At 31.6% G+C, this 21696-nt stretch overlaps 1 protein-coding gene across 1 annotated transcript in view; it reads left to right on the top strand.

The window, feature by feature from the left end:
- The first annotated feature begins 1272 nt into the window (after positions 1-1272).
- Positions 1273-21696, top strand: part of Cow (Proteoglycan Cow) — a 171130-nt gene continuing 150706 nt past the window's right edge. The window contains exon 1 of the mRNA XM_072527093.1: positions 1273-1545. Within this exon, the coding sequence (XP_072383194.1) occupies positions 1444-1545 (102 nt within the window). The 5' untranslated portion in view covers positions 1273-1443. The remainder of the gene's footprint in view (positions 1546-21696) is intronic.

Raw genomic sequence — 21696 nt, 5'->3', positions numbered from 1 at the left:
GAGGAATTGCAGGAAAAGTAATCCTCCGAAACAACGGTCGAAAAAATTATTGGTAAATTGTCATGAATATCACCAATGGCTAAATCTGGGCAAGATACTCAAAGAAGAAGCTTCAAACAGTCAAAAAGTATAATTGTCTAGAAACACTTATAACTGAAAATCACTACTACCTTGCAGAGATAGGAGCCATAATAATTCTTCTTCTTCTGGTTCCTATCCGTTTCGGATGTTGGAAATCATATTGGCAATCATGACCTTGCTCGCTGCGGCTCGAAACAGCTCCGTTGAGGTTTTCTTACACCATGTTCTTAAATTCCGCAGCCATGATATTCTCCTTCTACCGGGTCCTCGCTTACCTTTGACTTTACCTTGCAATATAAACTGCAGCAGGGAGTAACGGTGCTGATTTCTCATAACGTGTCCCAGATATTGCAATTTTATGCGTTTGATCGTAAACACAATCTCTGGTTCCTTCTTCATTTTTTTTTTGCCATAATAATAGAGTACGAATAATATCTGCGTAGTTAAATATGTAGCATCCTACAGCTTATCATTTACCCCTGACAACGTTTAAAAAGAAATAAAGATGAATTGTTCGTGAAAGATACTAGATACATAGATAATTCTGTTTGTTATAATAGTTAGCAGTCAAATGGACTCCAAAATCTCATTGATGTAGGTAGTTAAAAAAGTTTCAAGAACAGAAATTTGGATACCAAAATCATTACATCCAACAAATACAGCAAAAAAATACAAATTAGTAGAAAAGTTCAATTATCTAGCATATTGCATAACGAGTAATTTAAATCCAAAAACAGAAATATTGCAAAATAGAAAATGCAGGAAGTGCATTCTTCAGGATGTTTTAAAGTATCACGTCAAAAGTAAAATAACCAGCAAATAATTTTGAAAACCTAACAGGTAATAAAAAGATAGTAAATTTTATTGTCCAATATTTTATTGTAATAATTAAAGAAGACATAAAGATCTTAGTATCAAAAAAACACGTAAATTTAACCTGCTGAGAATGTTAAATACAGAAACACTAAGGAATATCTAAAGAAAATTAATTGGTAAACTAAAATATATATAATCCTATTATCGGATATAATCTTGGTTCTTACTCCTGTTTTTATAAGCTGAATGAATATTATTTGTAAAACATCAAATGAATAATATCTTTCGAACGCTCCTCGTACGTACAGGCTTAACCTGCTAACCCTTTTTCGACACCCACCCTGTCATCACCATCAACCGGCAACACCGCTGAAGAGCAAAAGGAAGACAGAAAAGAGGCACAGCACATAGCAGAATCAAATAATCAAAAAGTCATCGCATCGTCCATGGCTTCAAATACTACTCGTAGAACCTTTCCTCGTTTAACGTGAAAATATCAGTGAAAAACTAGTGAACATAGTTAAAATTTCCATAAACATTGACACAATGAGGTTGATTGTATTTGTGATCGCCCTTGCGGTGTTGTTTTCAGCTTCTGAGGCGAAAAGAAAACGGAAATTCGAAGGAGACTTTGAATTTGCCGAAGAGGTAAGTGATTTTAACGTATATTTTAGTCGTATTTAATTATTAAATTACAAGAATATTGAAGTTACGAGGTGTTTATGATAAACGCCCATTGGCACCTTAAAGTGACAGAAGGGATGTATTGAAATGGGGTTATGACATTCCGATAAATACATTGAGTTGACTTTTTAGAAAACTATGTTTGCTTCATTTAAATAAACAAATAGAAGTGATAGTGCATATTTGAATATTTAATTCTGTGTTATATAAACAAACACAGTTCACGGTTTACAGAGACAGGTAGACAAGTAGTACCTACTTCAAAACAGGTAGAAATTCTGGTCTAAAGTACCTGTTGTCTGCTTGCGGTGGGTACCAATTGTTGTTTTTACTTATTGTTTAAAGACAGCAATAAATTAGTCAACGTTGTTATTCGTAATAAACAAAAATCGTTTTTGAAGTGAAGCTTTGTTAAGCTTTGAAAAGCATAAGTTTGAAAAGATAACAATTTTGCCTCATATTTTAATCACATGAAGTTTAGTCCACCAAATATTCATAAAATATATAAATTTAAACGAATACTTAATCTTTGATGTGTTTTTTGGATGCCGCAATTAATTTTAATGCAAATTATGTTTTTTATTTTGATGTTTCGACTTCCAATGCGGAAATTTTTTCAAAAATTATAAAATACAAATTATAAGATCGTATTAATCTGTAAATTTTTATGATTGCCGGTGGAGATAATGATAGTTTTTTTGTTTTATATCGTTTAGATTTTTCGCGACATTTTATGAAAATAGAGTAGCATTCCAGGGAAGTAAGTTTTTTTCGGTAACTTGTTTCCTACACAAAATTCGGTGTTCTTTTTATAATTATTAACAATTTTTAACTTCAAAAATTAAATTTTTACGAATTTTTATTAAACTTATTTATAATAAATTTCCAATTTTTTCTAAACATTTAAAAAATCTTTATAATGGCATATTCAAAAGATTGAAGAAATAATTGACTCCGAAAATGCAAAATAATGCAAAATTAACTATTTTATATGTATTATAAAGATCAAACTACACCATTAACCATCAAACATTTCCATCATTTAATTTGTTTATCCCAGAATAATAAAAATATGGTACCATATGAAAGAGAAATAATTATACCATCGGTACCAATAATTGTACTAAAATATAATCTTTTTGAGAAATTACTGTCATTTTTAACTTATAAACATTTAGAAAAACTTTTAAACTATCGAAAATCATTTTTACGCTAATTAAAAAAAAAAACACTTCACTTACAAAGGTAAAATAGTAGGCTTTGAAAAATGACAGTTTTCATATTATTAAACCGTAAACGGTAGGCTTTGAAAATGACAGTTTTCATATTATTACCTTTTGAATCGGTCTGTGTGGCTTGTCTTTATTGTTAAAAATGAATTTTTCTGTAGAAGAGTTAACAGATATGATCTGGGTAATAGGATAAAGTTCGAGAAATTGCTTACTTGCATCCAGAATATATCACGAGCGATATCCTAAACGTAGGAAGCCAAACGCAAGAGCTTTTGAAAAATTAATGGATCGTTTTGTTCGCACTGGGTCAGTTGTATATGAAAAAAATGAGAAAACTAAAATTGTTCTAAGTGAAGAAAAGGAATATGATGTACTGATAGATAGTATCATCAAGAATTATCAGTCGATGATTATCAACGCAGATTAGCTTTTTGTCAATGATCTCAGCAGTAAGTGCAAAGAGATCGATTTTTTTCGATTATGTGCTTTTTGGAGATGAGGCTACATTTCACTAAAATGGAACAATGAATCGGCGTAATTTTCATTACTATGCATCAAGCAATCCCTATTTTGTTAACACTTATAGTCAAACTAGGGTGTCTATAAATGTTTGGGGTGGTATTGTTGGCGATTATGGGATTGACCTACACTGTTTTGACGGTCGTGTGAATGGTGCCATATATCTGGATTTTCTAAATTATATAAGGTTCTTGAACTCCCAAGTGGAGCATAGAGCTTCAGTGAAAACGCGCCATCGGGTTCTATTTTGCCCTAAGGCCTTCACCTCATTCCAAGACTTTCCTTCGCCTCTTGTCTCGTCCATGATGGATCTTCTCCAAGTTTGTAGTGGGCGACCTCTTTTTCTTTTCCCTTGAGGATTCCACCCTAGGGCAGTCTTTGCGATACTGGAACTATTTTTTCGGAGTGTGTGACCGATCCAACCCCACTTTCTGGACTTTATTTCATTTTGTACCCTCTTTTGTTCGGTCAGGTGTAGCAGATCTTCGTTTCTGATGGTGTTAGGCCAGAATATACGGACAATTCTTCGTAGACATTTGTTAACAAAGACCTGCAGTTTGTCTGTGAGGGTGTTTGTCACTTTCCAGGTTTCACATCCGTAGAGTAGAACAGACATGACATTTGATCGGAATATTCGGATCTTTGTCCTTGTAGTATACTCGCCAGATCTCCTAACAGGGTTGAGCGTGCTGAAAGCTTGTTGGGCTTTTCGTATCCTCATACAAATATCGTCTTCTGTACCTCCGTTTTCTGTTATGACACTTCAAAGATACGTAAAGTTTTCCACATTTTCAATCTGCATATTGTCGATAGTAAATAGCGTGTTGTTCCTTGCATTTATTCTCATGGACTTGGTTTTACTAATATTGATTTTCAAACCTATTTTATTGGCTTCAGTGGAAAGTGTTTCCAATTGGTATTTTCTAAATAATCATTTGCAAATACTACTGCAAAATGTACCGCTTAATATTCGACAACGAATGTGGTTTTCACACGACGGTGCTCCAGTTCACCACACTGCTCCTATTCACAATCATCTAAATAATAACTTTCCTGAGAGGTTTATAGACAGAGAAGGACCAACTGTTTGGAGACCGCGATCACCGGAATTCTTCAAAATTGATTTTTTCATGTGAGGCTATATTAAAGACCTTGTATACCAGAAGCCTCCAACAACGCCAAATGATATGAAAAATAGAATAAGAGAAGCTTTTAATAAAATTGACTTACAAAATGTTAAGAAACGTGGCTCGGTCATTTGCATATCGGTTACAAACTTGTATAGACGTTGAAGGTAGACATTTTGAACATTTACTTTAGATTTATCTCCTTAATACCACATTAATCATGGACGTATAAATAAAGACATTAATTGTTACATTAATTATACATATTATTATGGTTTACATTTTTTGTTAGTTACTTATCGATATAATTTTGTTATATTATCACTTAACAGGGCCGCCACTAAGGTATTGGCCGCCCGTGTGCAACTTATTTGCGGCCCCCCTTCTAACACTTTAGACATACATACTATTATTTAAAGAAATGTGCAGAAGATGCATAATATAACAATAATAATTTGTAAATAGGTAAATACTTACTTGAACCTTTAGACTAATCTCCATGATCCAACGTCCATATATTACCCTAATATCCTAATTTAAACGTCCTTTATCCTAATTTTTTTAATAATCATGATCCAGAATATGTATATCCTAATTTAAACGTCCATTTAATTGAAATAAACCGTAAATAGAAACATAAACACATAAAAAAACTAAAAACGCACTTTTCGCGCTTTCGTCTCGGAAAACTTTTTGACAATATCTTTAATGTCTAATGTCGCATACACTTCATGTTCTATAGATAACATTGCTAAAGCAGAAAGTCTATCTTGCTTCATTGAGGATCTCAAATAGTTTTAATAATCTTGATTTTTAATGGTGCGATTGCATCGATCCGACTCTCCCATCGCTTGTCTGACAATGCTTTTAATGTCAACTTTGGAAGGTGCTTTAATAAAATGGTCCATCTAATATTGGAAGAAGAAAAAATACATACAGTTCCTGTATAGTATTAAAAAGTTCCACTGACTCAAAACTTATTTTTACTGCATTATTCACCATCAGATTTAAATTATGCGCAGAACAGTCCACGCAAATTATTTATATTTAATTCATTCAGTTTATTTTCTATAAATTCAAACAGACCTTGTCCAGTTACGTCAGTTACAGGAGATAAGCCCAAGAAGTATTCAAATATGTATCTGAACTGGTGTTGAAGTTGTTATTGTTATTGTTATTTTAATTGTTATTTGTTCTACGTGCGTTATATCTGGGGTACAATCTAATATGATAGAAAAATATTTAGATTCTCGAATTTGTTTTAGGATAACGTCCTGAACAGAGTTTGCCAATAAAACAATCAATTCATTCTGATGTTGCCATCCTAAATAATGTGGTATATTTGTACTCTTGGATTCTACACGACGGAGATGCTCTGATAATACAGCGTCAAACTTAGAAATCATTTCAACTAACTGCAAATAATATCCATTATTTGGTATAAATAACTTATTGGATGATCCTCTAAAAGCTAAACATTGTTTAGATAAAAATTTTACAATTGATAATAATCTTTCAACAACAGCGCCCCAATGTTTTTTCTCCATTTCATATAATTTTTGATGAGCAGAGTCAACTGTTAATCCTTTTTTTTAATGCTGTAGATAGTTCAAACAGTTTTTGAGAATATTTTCTATGAGCTGCACCGGATTCATGTCTTTTTAAAATAATAGCTAAATGTTGCCAGTCACTTACCCCATTAATTCCACTAAGTAATTGTCGGCTGCTTTTACCACAACAAAACAGTTTACAAGGTGCACAAAAAACACTATTTAGTGATAATGAGTAAAGTAACCACGGGCGATGAATTTGGTCTTGATTAGGTAATGTGCGATAATAATAAGTTTCTGAAAATTTCCTATTATTTGTATCTCTGGGGAAGTTAATCTTTGTAATTTGCTAAAGAAAATTTTCAACAACAAATTGAACTTCACTTGGATTCATATTTGCAGGCCATTTTCCGGGATCATCTGAAACCAAGTATATACTGGAGCTTCCTACACTGCAATCCAGATTAACTGGAACATTAATTGTTCTGTCTTGTTTGGTGGCTTCAGGTTCAGGCGTTTCAGCATCAGCACTAGCACTATCGCTATTATTGTCATTAAATACTCCGTCTCTATCCGCAGGAATATTCAATTGTTTGGTACTTTTTTCTATGGTTTGGACTTCGCTTGAAGTTGAAGGTCCTAAATTTATATCTGAGTCTTCTATATTTTCATGTATGTTTTTCATCAAAAATGATTCCAGTGCACCGCTAAGTTTTTTTTCTCCTCAGATTTTGCCTCTTTTATTTTTCTATATTGAAAACCTGAAAGTCGTTTTCTTTTTCTTTCGGACATTTTGAAATTATCACTTAATAACGAAGCCGGGCGAATTTAACAAAATAAATCCCAAAACACTTCAAATAAGTTGTTCAAATAATGTTTCTCCAAATAATATGTAGCCGTAACGCGTATACGAATAAAATTGCTCTGATCTCGACGTTACTTCGAAATACAGTACCTATTGTGCAAAAGAAAAGGGTACACTACTATATTTTACAAACAAAATCGTTTATCAAAAGCGTGTCTAAATTCATCGAATTCTTAACTAAGACTGAACATAAGACATAATGACCCATCTATAAACATAACCATAGAAACAATATTATAACAGAATCTTTACAACCACTTCCCTAAATTCTTGTAAAATATCTACGTGTGAAATCCCAAATAACTGAAGTCTGAAAGCCGCCAGCTGCTTTGAATTAAAAAGTATTCCCGAAATTGCTTTATGACTGTACCTGCAAAAGGGCGGCAGTTCATACAATAAATAATATTTTCTGACATTTTTTTATTAGGATAAACAAAAAAAGAAGTATACATGATAAATGAAACGCATTTGAGTATTATCACGTACTGAATAATTATTATTGTTTGGAATATTAGAGTTCACAGAATTATCTGAATCATTACTATTTAATTATTTGAATTTATTTTCGTTTTAAAAAAGTATTATCATCAGTGGACTGCTTTTGGTCGCCCCTAATGTTGGCCGACCGTGTGCGATGCACACTTGGCACACATGGTAGCGGCGGCCCTGTCACTTAATACTCAATACTTATTTCTAATTACAAAAATTGAATGTATTCCAGAAATTTAAAGAAAACTAAAAATATCTTGGAAAATAATGAGTTTAGGTATAGGGAATGCTATGTAAAAATAAAAGAGTATCATAAATACAATATTTCTAAAAAATAAAATATAGGGTGATTCATTTAAAAACATTGAGCAAATCTTAATTTCGTTTTGTAGTTCACCCTGTATACAAATTTTAGTCAATGATTTCAGTTAAACTTAATTTAAAAACCACAATATATTGTTTACCTTATTATATAAAATAAATAATTGTTTATACATTACTTCTTTATATACATGGTGTTGATTTCATAGGGATTTCGAAATAAAAATGGTCATAACTTGTTAAATACTTTGTATAGTAATGCAAAGCCTAATTTTATAAGAACAAGAATTATGAGAGGAATATAAATAGGAAAAAATATATAGGGTGTCTCATTTAAAAGAATTGTACGGTTGCTATACCACATAGTTATTAATCACCCTGTAGAATTCTACATATTTTCCATGTATGAAGAATATCATTGCCTACATTTTTTCTAAATAAATTTTTTGGATATTTTGTACCACAATGGAATTATCGACGGATGTCGCAGTAAAAACTCACCCTGTATATATAGCTTCCGATATTTCATTTATTCGAAGTTTTTAGTTAAAAGAAGTTTACTTTGATAAAATTAAAGGCAGATATCGAGCACAATTTTATTAATTAAATCTTGCCCTAGATTTAATTAATAAAATTGTGCTCGATATCTGCCTTTAATTTTATCAAAGTTCATTTATTTGAGCATTCAACCTTATATCAATTTAAAAGAGGTTTATGTGTGGTGTTATGGTAACAAATCTAAAAGTGGATTCCTAAAAGATCATTTAGAATTCCGCAATACCCAAACATACAAAAAATACGACTGGCCTGGTTTGGAGATGAAAAGAGAATGAAGGATAAAAGAGTACTTAATTACAATTTGAAATTTTTTGAGTAAACCTTTTTTAATGTTTTATTTTATTAGCGGCTTTGGGGACTTCTTTTTGTAGTAGCCTTGTTAATTCAGTTTAAAATTAAAAGGGAGGTTATCAGACAAAAACAAAAGTATAATAATGGATCATCTTATATTGCCTATGGATAAAAACGAGCTGTATAACCTAAATTAAAATATCACATACATTCAATGATTGTATCAAACGATAAAATAGTTTTATACCAAACCACAATAATCAATAAAAACATCAGAATCACTTGGTTTAGATCAGCGGTTCTCAACCTTTTAGCACTGGCGTCCCCTTTGAACACTGAAGATAGCTCACGCCTCCCCTTCAGTCAATAATTGGTTGGTTCAAGTTAGAACAGTGAAATTGTGAAACTGACGATGCTAACTCTACGTTATTTGATGTCTCATTAAACATAAAATTGTTTATTCATTTGAGAAAAAGAATAATCAAAAAATCAAATACGAATATAAAGTTGAAAGTCTTGTATGACTCATTAAACTTATTATCCGGTGATCTTAGCATTCTTTTGCATTTGGTTTTTTTGGTAATGTTATGAATGTTGATATCAGCCAATCTCTGGGAATGATACCTGTACTGTATATCATATTGAATAAGTCGACCAATACTCCAATTTGCTGTTCTTTTATTAACCGTATTATGTCTACAGGTATTTCGTCAGGACCTGTTGCCTTGTTGTTCTTTGTTCGCTTTATCGCCTCTAATACCTCATCTTCTGTTATGTCTGGGCCGTTGTCGAACTTTTCCTGCCTAGTACTATCTCAGTCCGTTCGTCTTTAAATAGCTCTTGAAATTAATTAATCTTAAAAATAAAATTAATCTTACTATCTACAATTCCTTCAACATATAATTGACACCTGCGTCAATGAAGATTAATTAATCATAGTCTTTTTAATCAACCACATAGAAGTTTGGTTCTTCTCGTATGTTGTACATGAGACATTCAGTGATCAATATAACTAACTATAACGGAAGGTCTGGAAGCAACGGGAAAAGCACTAGTTTTTTGTCTTAGCCAACTAATCTAAAACAGTTTACGAAGAAATTATTAAAACATTTTGTCAGTCACAGTAAAATACATGACGTAGCTAAAACAATGTTAATAATAATAAAACGAAGAAGATTAGATAAATTACGAGACAAATAAAGATAACTTACAGAAATACGAGAATAAATGAATACTGACTAAGAAAAAATTACAGAACAAGAAAATATAAACAGATCTACTAATCTGAAATTCTAACAATACTCATTGTAATCAGCATTCGAATATATGGCTTCAAAATAGGGAGGTCAATATTTTCAAGGTTGGGCTTTGGTGCATCATTCTTTATAGTTACTTGGCATTGATGTTAAAATAAAAACTCTATTGATTATCCAAAAATACGCTAGAAACGATAATTAGCATTTAAAAGGGTCATAAGGTCATTCTACGAAATTTTTATGCGAGACAGGATTTATTATAAGCGAGGATGTAAATTTTTCTACCCCGGGCATCTCCGGATGCCAAGATTACAGTGTAAAACTATCTATATAAAAATTTATATGACTAGATTGACGAACTAAATATATTTATGTGCAGGGAACAGAAACCTCAATATATTATTATAATTAAACCTGTATTAATAAGATTTTTAATTGAGTTGATGTTAGTAATTGATTTTCGTCTAAATAGTGGCTATTGTGTAATAATATATCAGTAACAACTTATTGTTTGTTTAGTGTTATTATTTGTTTACAAAATTGTAAACAAAACTCAAAACTATAAAAGTGAGTACTAATTTATATATTAGATGCACAGTTAATCCAAATGATATTAGGATTATGATTAATATTATTTAAAAAATTATCAGGTTCAGGAACGTTGTTGAGAGATTCTAGATCAGATTCGAATTCTAACTCTTGCCCATCACTGATAATTTCTAAATTAGAGGAATAAGAACACGAATCTTGATAATTTGGATTATCTTTCGAATCATCATCATCTTCACTAATAAAGTCATACTCCATTTCACTCAAATTCTCCACTATTTCAAGTAGTTCAGCATCACTCAATTTTTTATTTGCCATTTTACTAATTTTAGAAACATAAACACACAAGGGTAATGTACAAACTAATACAGTGAATCACGCCTGCAAGTCACTAATATGCCATCTGCTAAAGGAGTCTAAAACTGCTCCGCCAGAATTAAAAAAAAATCGGTCATAGTACGGTCATTTGTTGAATAAGTCTCAAACTGCTTCGCCAGAATTTAGCCGTAAACTGTAAGACCCTAGATGCGCATATAAAAGCAACACAACTGTGTTCACCAAACGTACACACAGCTTGAAACAGTACCATTTTATGTGACCAAATTTACACGCAGTAACAAAAGTGTTAACGAGGATTTTTTTCGCTATTAGTACAGTTCTGCACTCAAGTTGATCTCAAATGATCTCAATAAATAACACACATTTCATAAATATATCTCCAGAATAAATATAAATAACTTTAAAGAACTTAATGGTATAGAACATTACTTTCATCAAACAAACAATACATTTCACCTATCTCTACTTCATTGGATAAAATCTGTCTCCTCAAGAACTTCCCCGTTTACTGTTAAACAATTACAATAGTTGACCTGAGTTCTCCAATCAACAATACAAGATAGTTTGAACCATGTTCTTTCAACCATCAATTAATAGAGTACTGGCATGTAAGTAATGTTTATTTATTTGTTTATTTAGTAATTCATTACAGTTTAATAGACTATGTTACCAATTTGTGGGTCTTACCTTGTCTGCTTAAACATTTTATTCATTTATAAAACCACAGACATGTAATATTGGCATAATTACTGTAATTTATATAATTTATATCACCTACCTATGTTTTATCTTTATTAGACAACACCCTAATATGGGATTATTATTTTCAGCATTTTAACTTTGTATCGTGACCTGAAGATGCTTTGCATATTATAGAAAGCGAAACCGGTCGTCCGATTAGTTAAATTAAATTGATTGTGAGTAAGTCTAACTTATTATTTCTTTTACCTTTTCTACTATAAATATTTATAAAACCTAGTATAGTGATTGATTATTTTATTTTATGAAATGTCTTACTAAAATCTTTTGCTTTCTTTTCCCATGTTTAGCTATTTTATATATCTACTTTTGAACCTCCCTCGTATCAAGTTCATAGTAAAGTTTTTGTGTTAATTTTTTCTACATTATTTTGCAATCATTTTGAAGTACATCCGTTTAAAATTTAATCTCGAATATGAATTTTCAAACAGCTTTATAAACCTTCAAATGGAAATTTTTCAAATTTAAAAACGGGCTTAGTTTTTTTAGGTTATACTCAAGTCCGTAATAAATTCGACCACATCGTTGTTCTACTCCCACTTGCCTACTTCTAAATTATTCATTTCGGAAGCATGTTAGTATATTTCGCGGCTAGCGATGTGGTCGTCGCCCATATTTTATTCCCGGCGCCGAGGCCCATGGGCCCATAACAAAATAGGTCAGTGTGAGAGAAGAAGCAATTTTATAGAGCCATTCGTGTAGCCGGATTCGGAATTCGATGGCATATCTTTCGCGGGATAACGTTAGGGGTAATTTGAAGGAAATCTCTGCCTGCTGATCTTAGCAAAGTTAAATTCGGGCTTCGTTTTAAGGAGAGATCGTTACCGAGAGGGTGAATTTCTATCGGTAGCGGAATAAGATATAAGATTTTCAGGAAACTAAATGGCTTCTTTCACGGCATATATACATATTTAACGCTCAAATGAAATTAAAATAAAAACATTTCTTAAGGACTTAGAAATAGAAAATTTAAATAATATAAAATATGCAATTTATTATAACAAAGAATAATATGAACAATGTTTTATATATATATATATATATATATATATATATATATATATATATATATATATATATATATATATATATATATATATATATATATATTGTTATGATCGTTTATTTTGACTTTAATCTTAGTTTATTTAGCCAATAAAAAAGAATTATAACTTATTTGTTATCAAAAGTAAAATAATCCTTATATTACCTGTGTTCGATGGATTCAAAAAGATTTTCTAGTTGTCTTTTATCGGGATAGCGAAGAAAGGATAAGAATATAAATATATTATATTACAAAGATTTACGTTTCTTTATTTTATATGAACGAATAAAACAATTATTAAATTCTGTCGTTATTTTATCAATCAGCATACAAGAAAATAAATCAAATTTTTATAATAATAAGATTATAAAGCTACATACATTTATATACCGTGAAAACCAATTTTACTTAAAATTTTCTTTACTTGAAACAAGAAACAACAAAACTTTAAACTTTTGATTAGCCTAACAAAACCTCAGTTCTTAAATTTGAATGCTAATGACCATGATGTCAAACCGATCTTTCACAGATATAAAATTCAATTGTACAAACACTTACAGCTTATTTTCTTCTTGAGTTGTATGTTGGAACATACCCAGAAAAGTCCAGTCTCCTCAACGATGTGATCTCTCCTCTTTGGCACCTCGGCTCCTTCTTAACGTCTCTGCACCTCCTGCAGGCTACACAAAAAACACCTGATTCCCTTCTCCAAACTCAGCTACTTATTTATGACACCAGGACCTCCTTTTGTCAACTTGATGCCGTAAGAATACTTTCACATATACTTTATAAAATGCCCACGGTAGATACAAGGACCTCTTTTAATCTACTTGTTATCTCCTTCTGCAAACTTTTCACTTCTTTTCGTTACGCCGGTATCCAAACTCACGGACCACACCCTATCTTGAGACAAACGACTGTTTCCTTTCGATGACCAAAATATCACTGACCTCTCCCGTTCTCATGATCGGCTCACAAATTCCCATTTAAAAACGACCGTCCAATCAAAAGCTCAAATTGTGTTTACCATGATTTTGGAAAAGCCTAATTTCGGTTTCAGAGAAAAACTAAATAGCTTACTTTAAAATTGGTTTTGTCAATACAATTTATACATATTTCAAAAGATTAGAATATGGTCATTTAATACTCGACTATACAAACAATGAAAAGATTAACTTACAGGTAAAATGTCTTCTAATTCTAAACAAAGGTTTTTTGATAATTTTGTTTGAAACGGAAAAAGGTCGTTTGCCAAACAAATTTCTATTCTTATCTACACTAAATCTTATCTTAAATTACTATATACAATTTGATTATATTGATATCTTGAAATTTTATTTCGATGGATTTTTTTATTTATTTTTCTTTGGTTGGGAAAGAAGAAACATAACAATATATATATATATATATATATATATATATATATATATATATATATATATATATATATATATATATATATATATATTCTAAGCCTCTTCAATGAGACAAGACATATACCAACAGACTGGCTACTGTCAACATTTGTTATGATACCGAAAAAAATAAATGCCAAACAGTGTAGCGATCATTGCACTATCAGTCTTATGAGTCATGTACTAAAAATGTTTCTAAGAATACTGCACTCGAGAGAAGTACAACTAAGTGAAACACAATTTGGTTTCAGAAACAACCTTGAAACCAGAGAAGCACTCTTTAGTTTGCAGATCATGGTTCAAAGATGTAGAGATATCAAACAATCGGTATATATGTTTTATCGACTTCGAAAAGGCCTTTGACCGAGTAAACCATGAGAAAGTTATAGGTGTCTTGCAACAAGTGGGAATTGATAACCGAGCCTTCCGTATTATCAAAAATTTATATTGGCATCAATGTGCAAATATACGAATTGGACACAACACGACGGAAGCACTGGAAATACGACGTGGAGTGAGGCAAGGATGTATTCTATCGCCTCTACTTTTTAATATCTACTCCGAATTTATTTTCAAAGAAACCTTAGTTTAGATACAGGCATTAAAATCAACGGAACTTATGTCAACAATCTCAGATATGCAGACGACACGGTACTTATTACCTCCAATGAAGAACACCTACAGCGACTTATAAACTTATATAATACTTATAATCGAAGCATGTGATGAATATAGGCTAAAACTTAATACTTCTAAGACAAAACTTATGGTTGTTAGCAAAACGGAGTTACAACCAACGAACATCAGAGTGTATGGAATATCCACAAGGAATCTACGTTCCTGTATTTGGCTGTATACCATATATTAAAAAATTAATTAAAATCCTTTGTAAAAGGTATATATTTAAAAACCCAAACGGGCTGTGTTAGACAAAACGTTTTCGGAATACATCATTCAATCATCGGTGTCCTAGAAAATATGTAACCACTTAATTAAAAAGAACATGAAGTTAAAATTTTGACCAAGGTTAAAGAAAAGTGTGGTTAATACTTACTAGTATTAATTCATGTACTCCTAGTTAGTATTAACCACACTTTTCTTTAACCTTGGTCAAAATTTTAACTTGATGTTCTTTTTAATTAAGTGGTTACATATTTTCTAGGACACCGATGATGGAATGATGTATTCCGAAAACGTTTTGTCTAACACAGCCCGTTTGGGTTTTTAAATGTATGGAATAGTTAGAAAAAATCTACAACATCTGCTATTAGTATTGTATAAGTATTGTATATAGTATTCAGCTATTAGTATTGTATATAGTATTGCAGATAAGTTGGGTTGTAGATATAGTATTGGGATATAGTATTACAGATAATGAGACATCCAGAGAGGTATAACCTTCTATACCTCATAATACAGGATAAGATCGCCGGAAGGAGGGGCCCAGGCCAAAGAAGAACATACTGGCTCCGAAATCTCCGAAAATGGTATCAAGAGACCACCGCTAATTTATTTAGAGCCGCCGTAAACAAAGTTATTATTGTCAATATTGGAAGCAACTGGGCTATAAAAAAATTTAACCAGGTGCTGCGAGTGCGTGTTTTTCTGGGAATGTCTGACCGGATGCCTCCATAGTAGCAAAATCCCTAAAGACTGGAAGGAGAGTCTAGTAATGCTCCTACATAAAAAAGCTGAGATGTGTGAGCTAACGATTTATCGACCTATATCATTGCTCAGTCAAGTGTAAAAACTGTTTATGAGAATTATTATCAATCTGAATTTGTTTCGAAACTACATTACCGATTTTTCTATCAGATGTCGCTATTGCGTCCATAACGAAGCCATTTTATCGTTGCTTCTTAAAAGAGAGAAAAGATTATTTTTCACGTTGAGAACGCCTATGAATAACTGTTCTGATGAGACTTATTAAGTCGAAATACGTATCAACAGATACATAGACGCTTTGTACGTGAAATCAAATCTTTGCTGTCTTTTTCATATTATCAATCGATTGACTCACAGAATGGATAATTACCAACCAGTACATCAGATCATCTACTGACAATAAGAACACTGATAGACAAAGCAAACGAATTTCAACTAATCCTGGCCTGCTCTAAGATTCGTCGCCATTCTATTCAATTTCAGGCGAGGTGTTGTTAGACAGATAGAGTTATTAGACAGTAGAGATGATGGAGTTGATACTTTTGCATAATATTATCAGTATAAAGCAAAACAATAATCATGAAGGGTTTGTAGCATTTTCGTTTCAACCCGTAGATGAAAATAAGATAAGATAAGATGAAAATGAACCTTATAATAGGATTAAATGTTTATATCTTCGATGTATATCTACATTATTATATCTACATTGAATTTATCCTCGGTGATTTCCTGTAGAAAATGTTCCACATCAACATCGACAGTATAAATAAATTGTCCTCTGTTCCCAGTGCTAGTAATGCATTGGTTTGTGATCAGTGTAGTAATGTATGGAGGCTCGGGAGACTGAGACCTCGGAAGCCCTAAAGAAGACATCAACGAGGATGTCGAAAGCTCGCCACAATGATAATCGGCGCGGTTATCACAATGATAAGAGTAGTGAATACGTAACATCAAAGCATTCTTAGACGAAGTCCTAGTCTTATATCCCGACAACAAAGAAACTTTTTAAGTTTAGCGTATGATGCACGTGCTATAACAATACGTGTCTTAATTTCTGTGGTTTGGTGTATATTTGATGTTATCTATGTTCCGAAATATTAGTAGGTATCCATACTCTCAAATTACAGTATCTCTAACAATCAATTGAATGTTTGCATCTGCTGATTTTAGTCGTGCATTTAGTTTTTTTCAAATTCATCCTTAGTCGGTATTCATGACTGCATTCATTAAAGCGTTACAATGCGTTCTGTAAATTATTGTTGTTATCCGTCATTATTATTGTATCATCTGCAAAATGAAAGTTATTAAAAACTTCTCTATTGCTAGATATACCTTTTATTGAATTTGAGAGTGCTTCTTTAAATACTATTTATCTGTAGACATTGAAGAATATTAGAGACAGCACGCAACCTGGCGGACTATCCTCTGCATTTTGATATTTCGGGTATTCTGGTTGTCAACTCGTACCTTGACAGTTCGATTCCAAGTTCCATTTCATGTTCGGATTCATGTCATGTAAAGCCGAACAAAATTATTGTGCCCATACCATTTCTAAAGCCAAACTGTCACTAATTTTATATTCAAGAGTTTTAACAATTCTGCTGTGTATTATTTTCAAAAATGTTTTGAGTGTGTGACTCGTTAAAGCTGTTGTTCTGTGATCGATCTGAGCAGGATATTGCACTTGATTTTTTGGGTATTGCCACAAAGGTCGGTTGTAGCCATTGTCTAGGGATTGTGGCAGTCTGATATATTAGAGTTCTTACATTACATTAATAACATATTCATCAATCAGTTTCAATAATTCCATGGGCACATTATATGGTCCAGTAGCTTTGCCTTCTTTTGTGTTTTTGATGGCATAGATGACTTCTTCCCATAGATGAAAATCTTGGAAAGGACATTGTTTTTTCCATGTATATTATATTATACAAAATATGTTATTATATACTTTGTTAATGATGGTTTTTTTATCCTGCCGGTTTTTATATCTCCCTAATTCATCTGACTGGTGTATGTATCTACAGGAAAAACTAGACCCATTCAGTCTTGTTTATTTTGATTAGAATGAAACTATGATGTTTTGAAATAATTAATATTTAAATTTGCCACGCAAATTAGATCAATGTTAATAGTAATGATTTAACTGTACATAGCAGTAAATGTTTATACTGGTAATGTAATTTGGCCGAGCGATTTCGTACTTACGTAAATAACGAAATAATCATAAATTGACTTTCAAATCTATTTAAAACTTAATTTATTCCGTGCATATATATATATATATATATATATATATATATATATATATATATATATATATATATATATATATATATATATATATATATATATATTGCTGATGGTTATTGTCGATCGTGCGGGTGAACTTTCTTTGTTGAGGAGATTTTGAGATGTCAATGAGTCACACAGTTTTTGGTGAAATAGGCTGCGTTCTTGTTTTACTCTCTGATTAGTTGAAATTTCTTATCTCATTTTTTGAACAATATTTCGATTTTTGTATTTTTTTCTAGTACTACAGTTTTTATACTTCCCTTAGGAAGGACATAGTTTAGCTTAGAATTTTATAGGACAAGATAGGACAAGATTTTGTTGTAATGTTGTAAAAAAACTTAAAATAGGCTGTTATATGATTTTGCTTAACACTTTGGCTACTGGCTATATAAATAAAGTTTTTTGTAAGAAACTGAAATTATATTTTGGTGAAATTCACAATATTTAATACTAAAAACATGTAAACACAAACATTTAGGTATTTAAAAAAAGTCATGTGCAAAGGGCGTGTCAAAAATGGTACACACAGTTTGTGACTGAAATAAACGCGTAATTATCTTCTTAGAAACTGTGTGTACAATTTTTGGACACAATGTTCCTTTTTTTGCTTGACAGTAATGAGTGTCAAAAAAGCAATTGGTACACAAGAACTTCTCACAGCATGCTAGACAAGATGTTTTAACACGTTTTGTTTCTTTTATAGCAAAGTTACGTCCGTTTCTATCACTATTAATTTTATTACATCTTGTACAACGACCTCTGTTCCACTTTAGAAAGTTTGTGTTTTCTTTCTTGGTTAACACGACGGTCATCCAAATTTTCAATCTGAAGATTTTGACTACAAAAAATTTCCAAGGCGATTTCTCCTCTAAATTTAGTGACACTTATTTTTTTATTTGTTATGGCCCGTATACAGTATATGCATTTTTAATAGATGTATTAACCAAAAATTCTATTGAGACTTTCCTATACCATTTAATACCCCTACGCACTGTTGAAGAATATGATGCCTTTTGATCCGAGACGTCTATAAATGATTTGACATTATTATACCGCACGATTGTGGAAGGCTTTCTCACCACACCCCTTTTTGTTGGCACATCCACTATTTCAGGCACAGACTCCGTAGTGAGAAACCATCACATCTCTTTTGTCTTTCCATTTTCCAATTATGACTTTACTGTTGCTCTGTCTCATGACTAATTCATCCCTTTTAATTTAGCCTCACTTAATACTTTCGGATTAGGCTTCCTGTTTTTTCTCAGTGTGCCTATTAAATGTGTACCTTTATTCAGAAGTTCGTGTGCTAAATTCACGCTAGTGTAATAATTATCTGTGCACAGAAGGCGACCTGAATGTAAAAGTGGTTCCATAAGCTGTAGCACCACTTTTGTACCAATTGGCTTTTCATTAGGTGTTTGCTCTTTGTCTGTATAAATTTTAAAATTGTATGTGTAATCTTTCACTCCACACAACTTAAATAATTTTACACCGTATTTGTGGCGCTTCCCCGGTATATATTGACAAAAGCTTAGTTGTCCTCGAAAAGAAATCATCGTTTCATCTATATACACATTCTTGTCAGGAACATATGCTGATTGGAACTTCTTGATCAGCAAATTTTGCAAGGGAAGGAATTTTTTGAGTCTATCATCTGAGGCAATTTCGTTGTTTGAGAAGTGCAAATTGAACAAAAGGAGCTTAACAAAAAAGCCGAACAAAATTATTGTGCCCATACCATTTCTAAAGCCAAATTGTCACTAATTTTATATTCAAGAGTTTTAACAATTCTGCTTTGTTATTTTCAAAAATTTGTACTGTGATCTGAGCAGGATATTGCACTTGATTTTTTGGGTATTGCCACAAAGGTCGATTGTAGCCATTGTCTAGCAATTGTGGCACTCTGATATATTAGAATTCTTCCATTACATTAATAACATATTCATCAAGGAGTTTTAATAGTTCCATGGGCACATCATCGGGTTCAGTAGCTTTGCCTTCTTTTGTGTTCTTGATGGCATAAATGACTTCTTCCATAGATGAAAATCTTGGAAAGGACATTGTTTTTTCCATGTATATTATATTATACAAAATATGTTATTATATACTTTGTTAATGATGGTTTTTTTATCCTGCCGGTTTTTATATGTCCCTAATTCATCTGACTGGTGTATGTATCTACAGGAAAAACTAGACCCATTCAGTCTTGTTTATTTTGATCAGAATGAAACTATGATGTTTTGAAATAATTAATATTTAAATTTGCCACGCAAATTAGATCAATGTTAATAGTATTAATAGTAATGATTTAACTGTACATAGCAGTAAATGTTTATACTGGTAATGTAATTTGGCCGAGCGATTTCGTACTTACGTAAATAACGGAATAATCATAAATTGACTTTCAAATCTATTTAAAACTTAATTTATTCTGTGCATATATATATATATATATATATATATATATATATATATATATATATATATATATATATATATATATATATATATATATATATATATATATATATATATCTATATATAAATATACTACTCTCTAAAATTAACCACTAAAATGGACCATGATTTTAAAACTATATTTCTTCTGAACCCTTATTTAAATTTCGATGATTTATTTTTCACATTGTAGGTATATTTCTAGTTGATGACTATATTAATGTTTTTTTAAGAAATGTCAACGTTTTACTTATATACAGGGTGTAAAAATAAGGTTGTGTTTTTTCATCTAATTTTGCAACACCCGGTGGAATGTATTAGAAACAAACGCTACATGTTATGAATATTTTAAGATCGCTTCATTCTTTCTTCAAATTTTGGTAAAAAAATCATTACGATACGTTTATTATCAAAAAAGAAAAGTATGTTCAAAGCATTGCGTGATTTTTTACTCTCCAAAATTAACGCCCGACCTCAACTCTACCATAATTATTAAGCTATTTTTCTTGTGTATCCTTGATTGGATTTCAATAAATTTTTTTGCTCATTGCAGACCTATTTCTAAGTGATTACGGTATTGTTGTTTTCTGGGAAGTGTCAACATTTCACCTAGATACGGGGTGTAAAAATAAATTTGATTTTTCATCTTATTTTGCAACACCCTGTTGAATTTACTTAAAGCAAATGCTACATCTTAATCTTAATACTTTAAAAAAGTTTCATTTTTTTTTCAACATTTTCGTAAAAAAATCATCGATATCTTTATTATCAAAAAACAAAAGTACGTTTAAAGTGTAACGTGACTTTATTGAATTGTAAAAATTCAACATTCAATTTCAAGAAATCTGAGCCAAGATGAATGTGTTTGGGCAATTAGAGGGTTTTCAGACGAGGATACTGTATGCGAGATACAGAATTTTCGATGGCTGCTATATCGGATTCACGGGCATGCTCGTCAGTATGAAAATAGTAGCAGTGCAGTGCGGTTATATTTTTGGATTACGGATGTAGAAGAGTGTGTTATGCTGTGGTACATAATAAATAAAAAGAAAAAGAAACTGAAAGGGCGTATGGGCATAGACATTGACGTCCTGGAAACTATAGAATGCAAAAGGCTGAAATGGTATGGCCATGTAGAAAGGATGAATGATCAACGATGGCCAAAGAGAATATTACAGTGGATCCCCACCAACCGCAGGAAAAAGGGATTACACCTTTTACAAGAAGTAAAAGGTGCAATGGAAGATAGGGGTCTACAAGTAGATGACTGGAACGATCGCAAGCGTTGGAAGCTAGGTTGCGAGAAACGGCGGCAGCTGTAATAAACTCGTTATATATATATATATATATATATATATATATATATATATATATATATATATA

This window comes from Diabrotica undecimpunctata, chromosome 3 (genome assembly GCF_040954645.1).
Source record: "Diabrotica undecimpunctata isolate CICGRU chromosome 3, icDiaUnde3, whole genome shotgun sequence".
NCBI lineage: Eukaryota > Metazoa > Arthropoda > Insecta > Coleoptera > Chrysomelidae > Diabrotica > Diabrotica undecimpunctata.
Note: the sequence above shows the minus strand (reverse complement) of the source record. Positions and strands in the feature narration are given on the sequence as shown.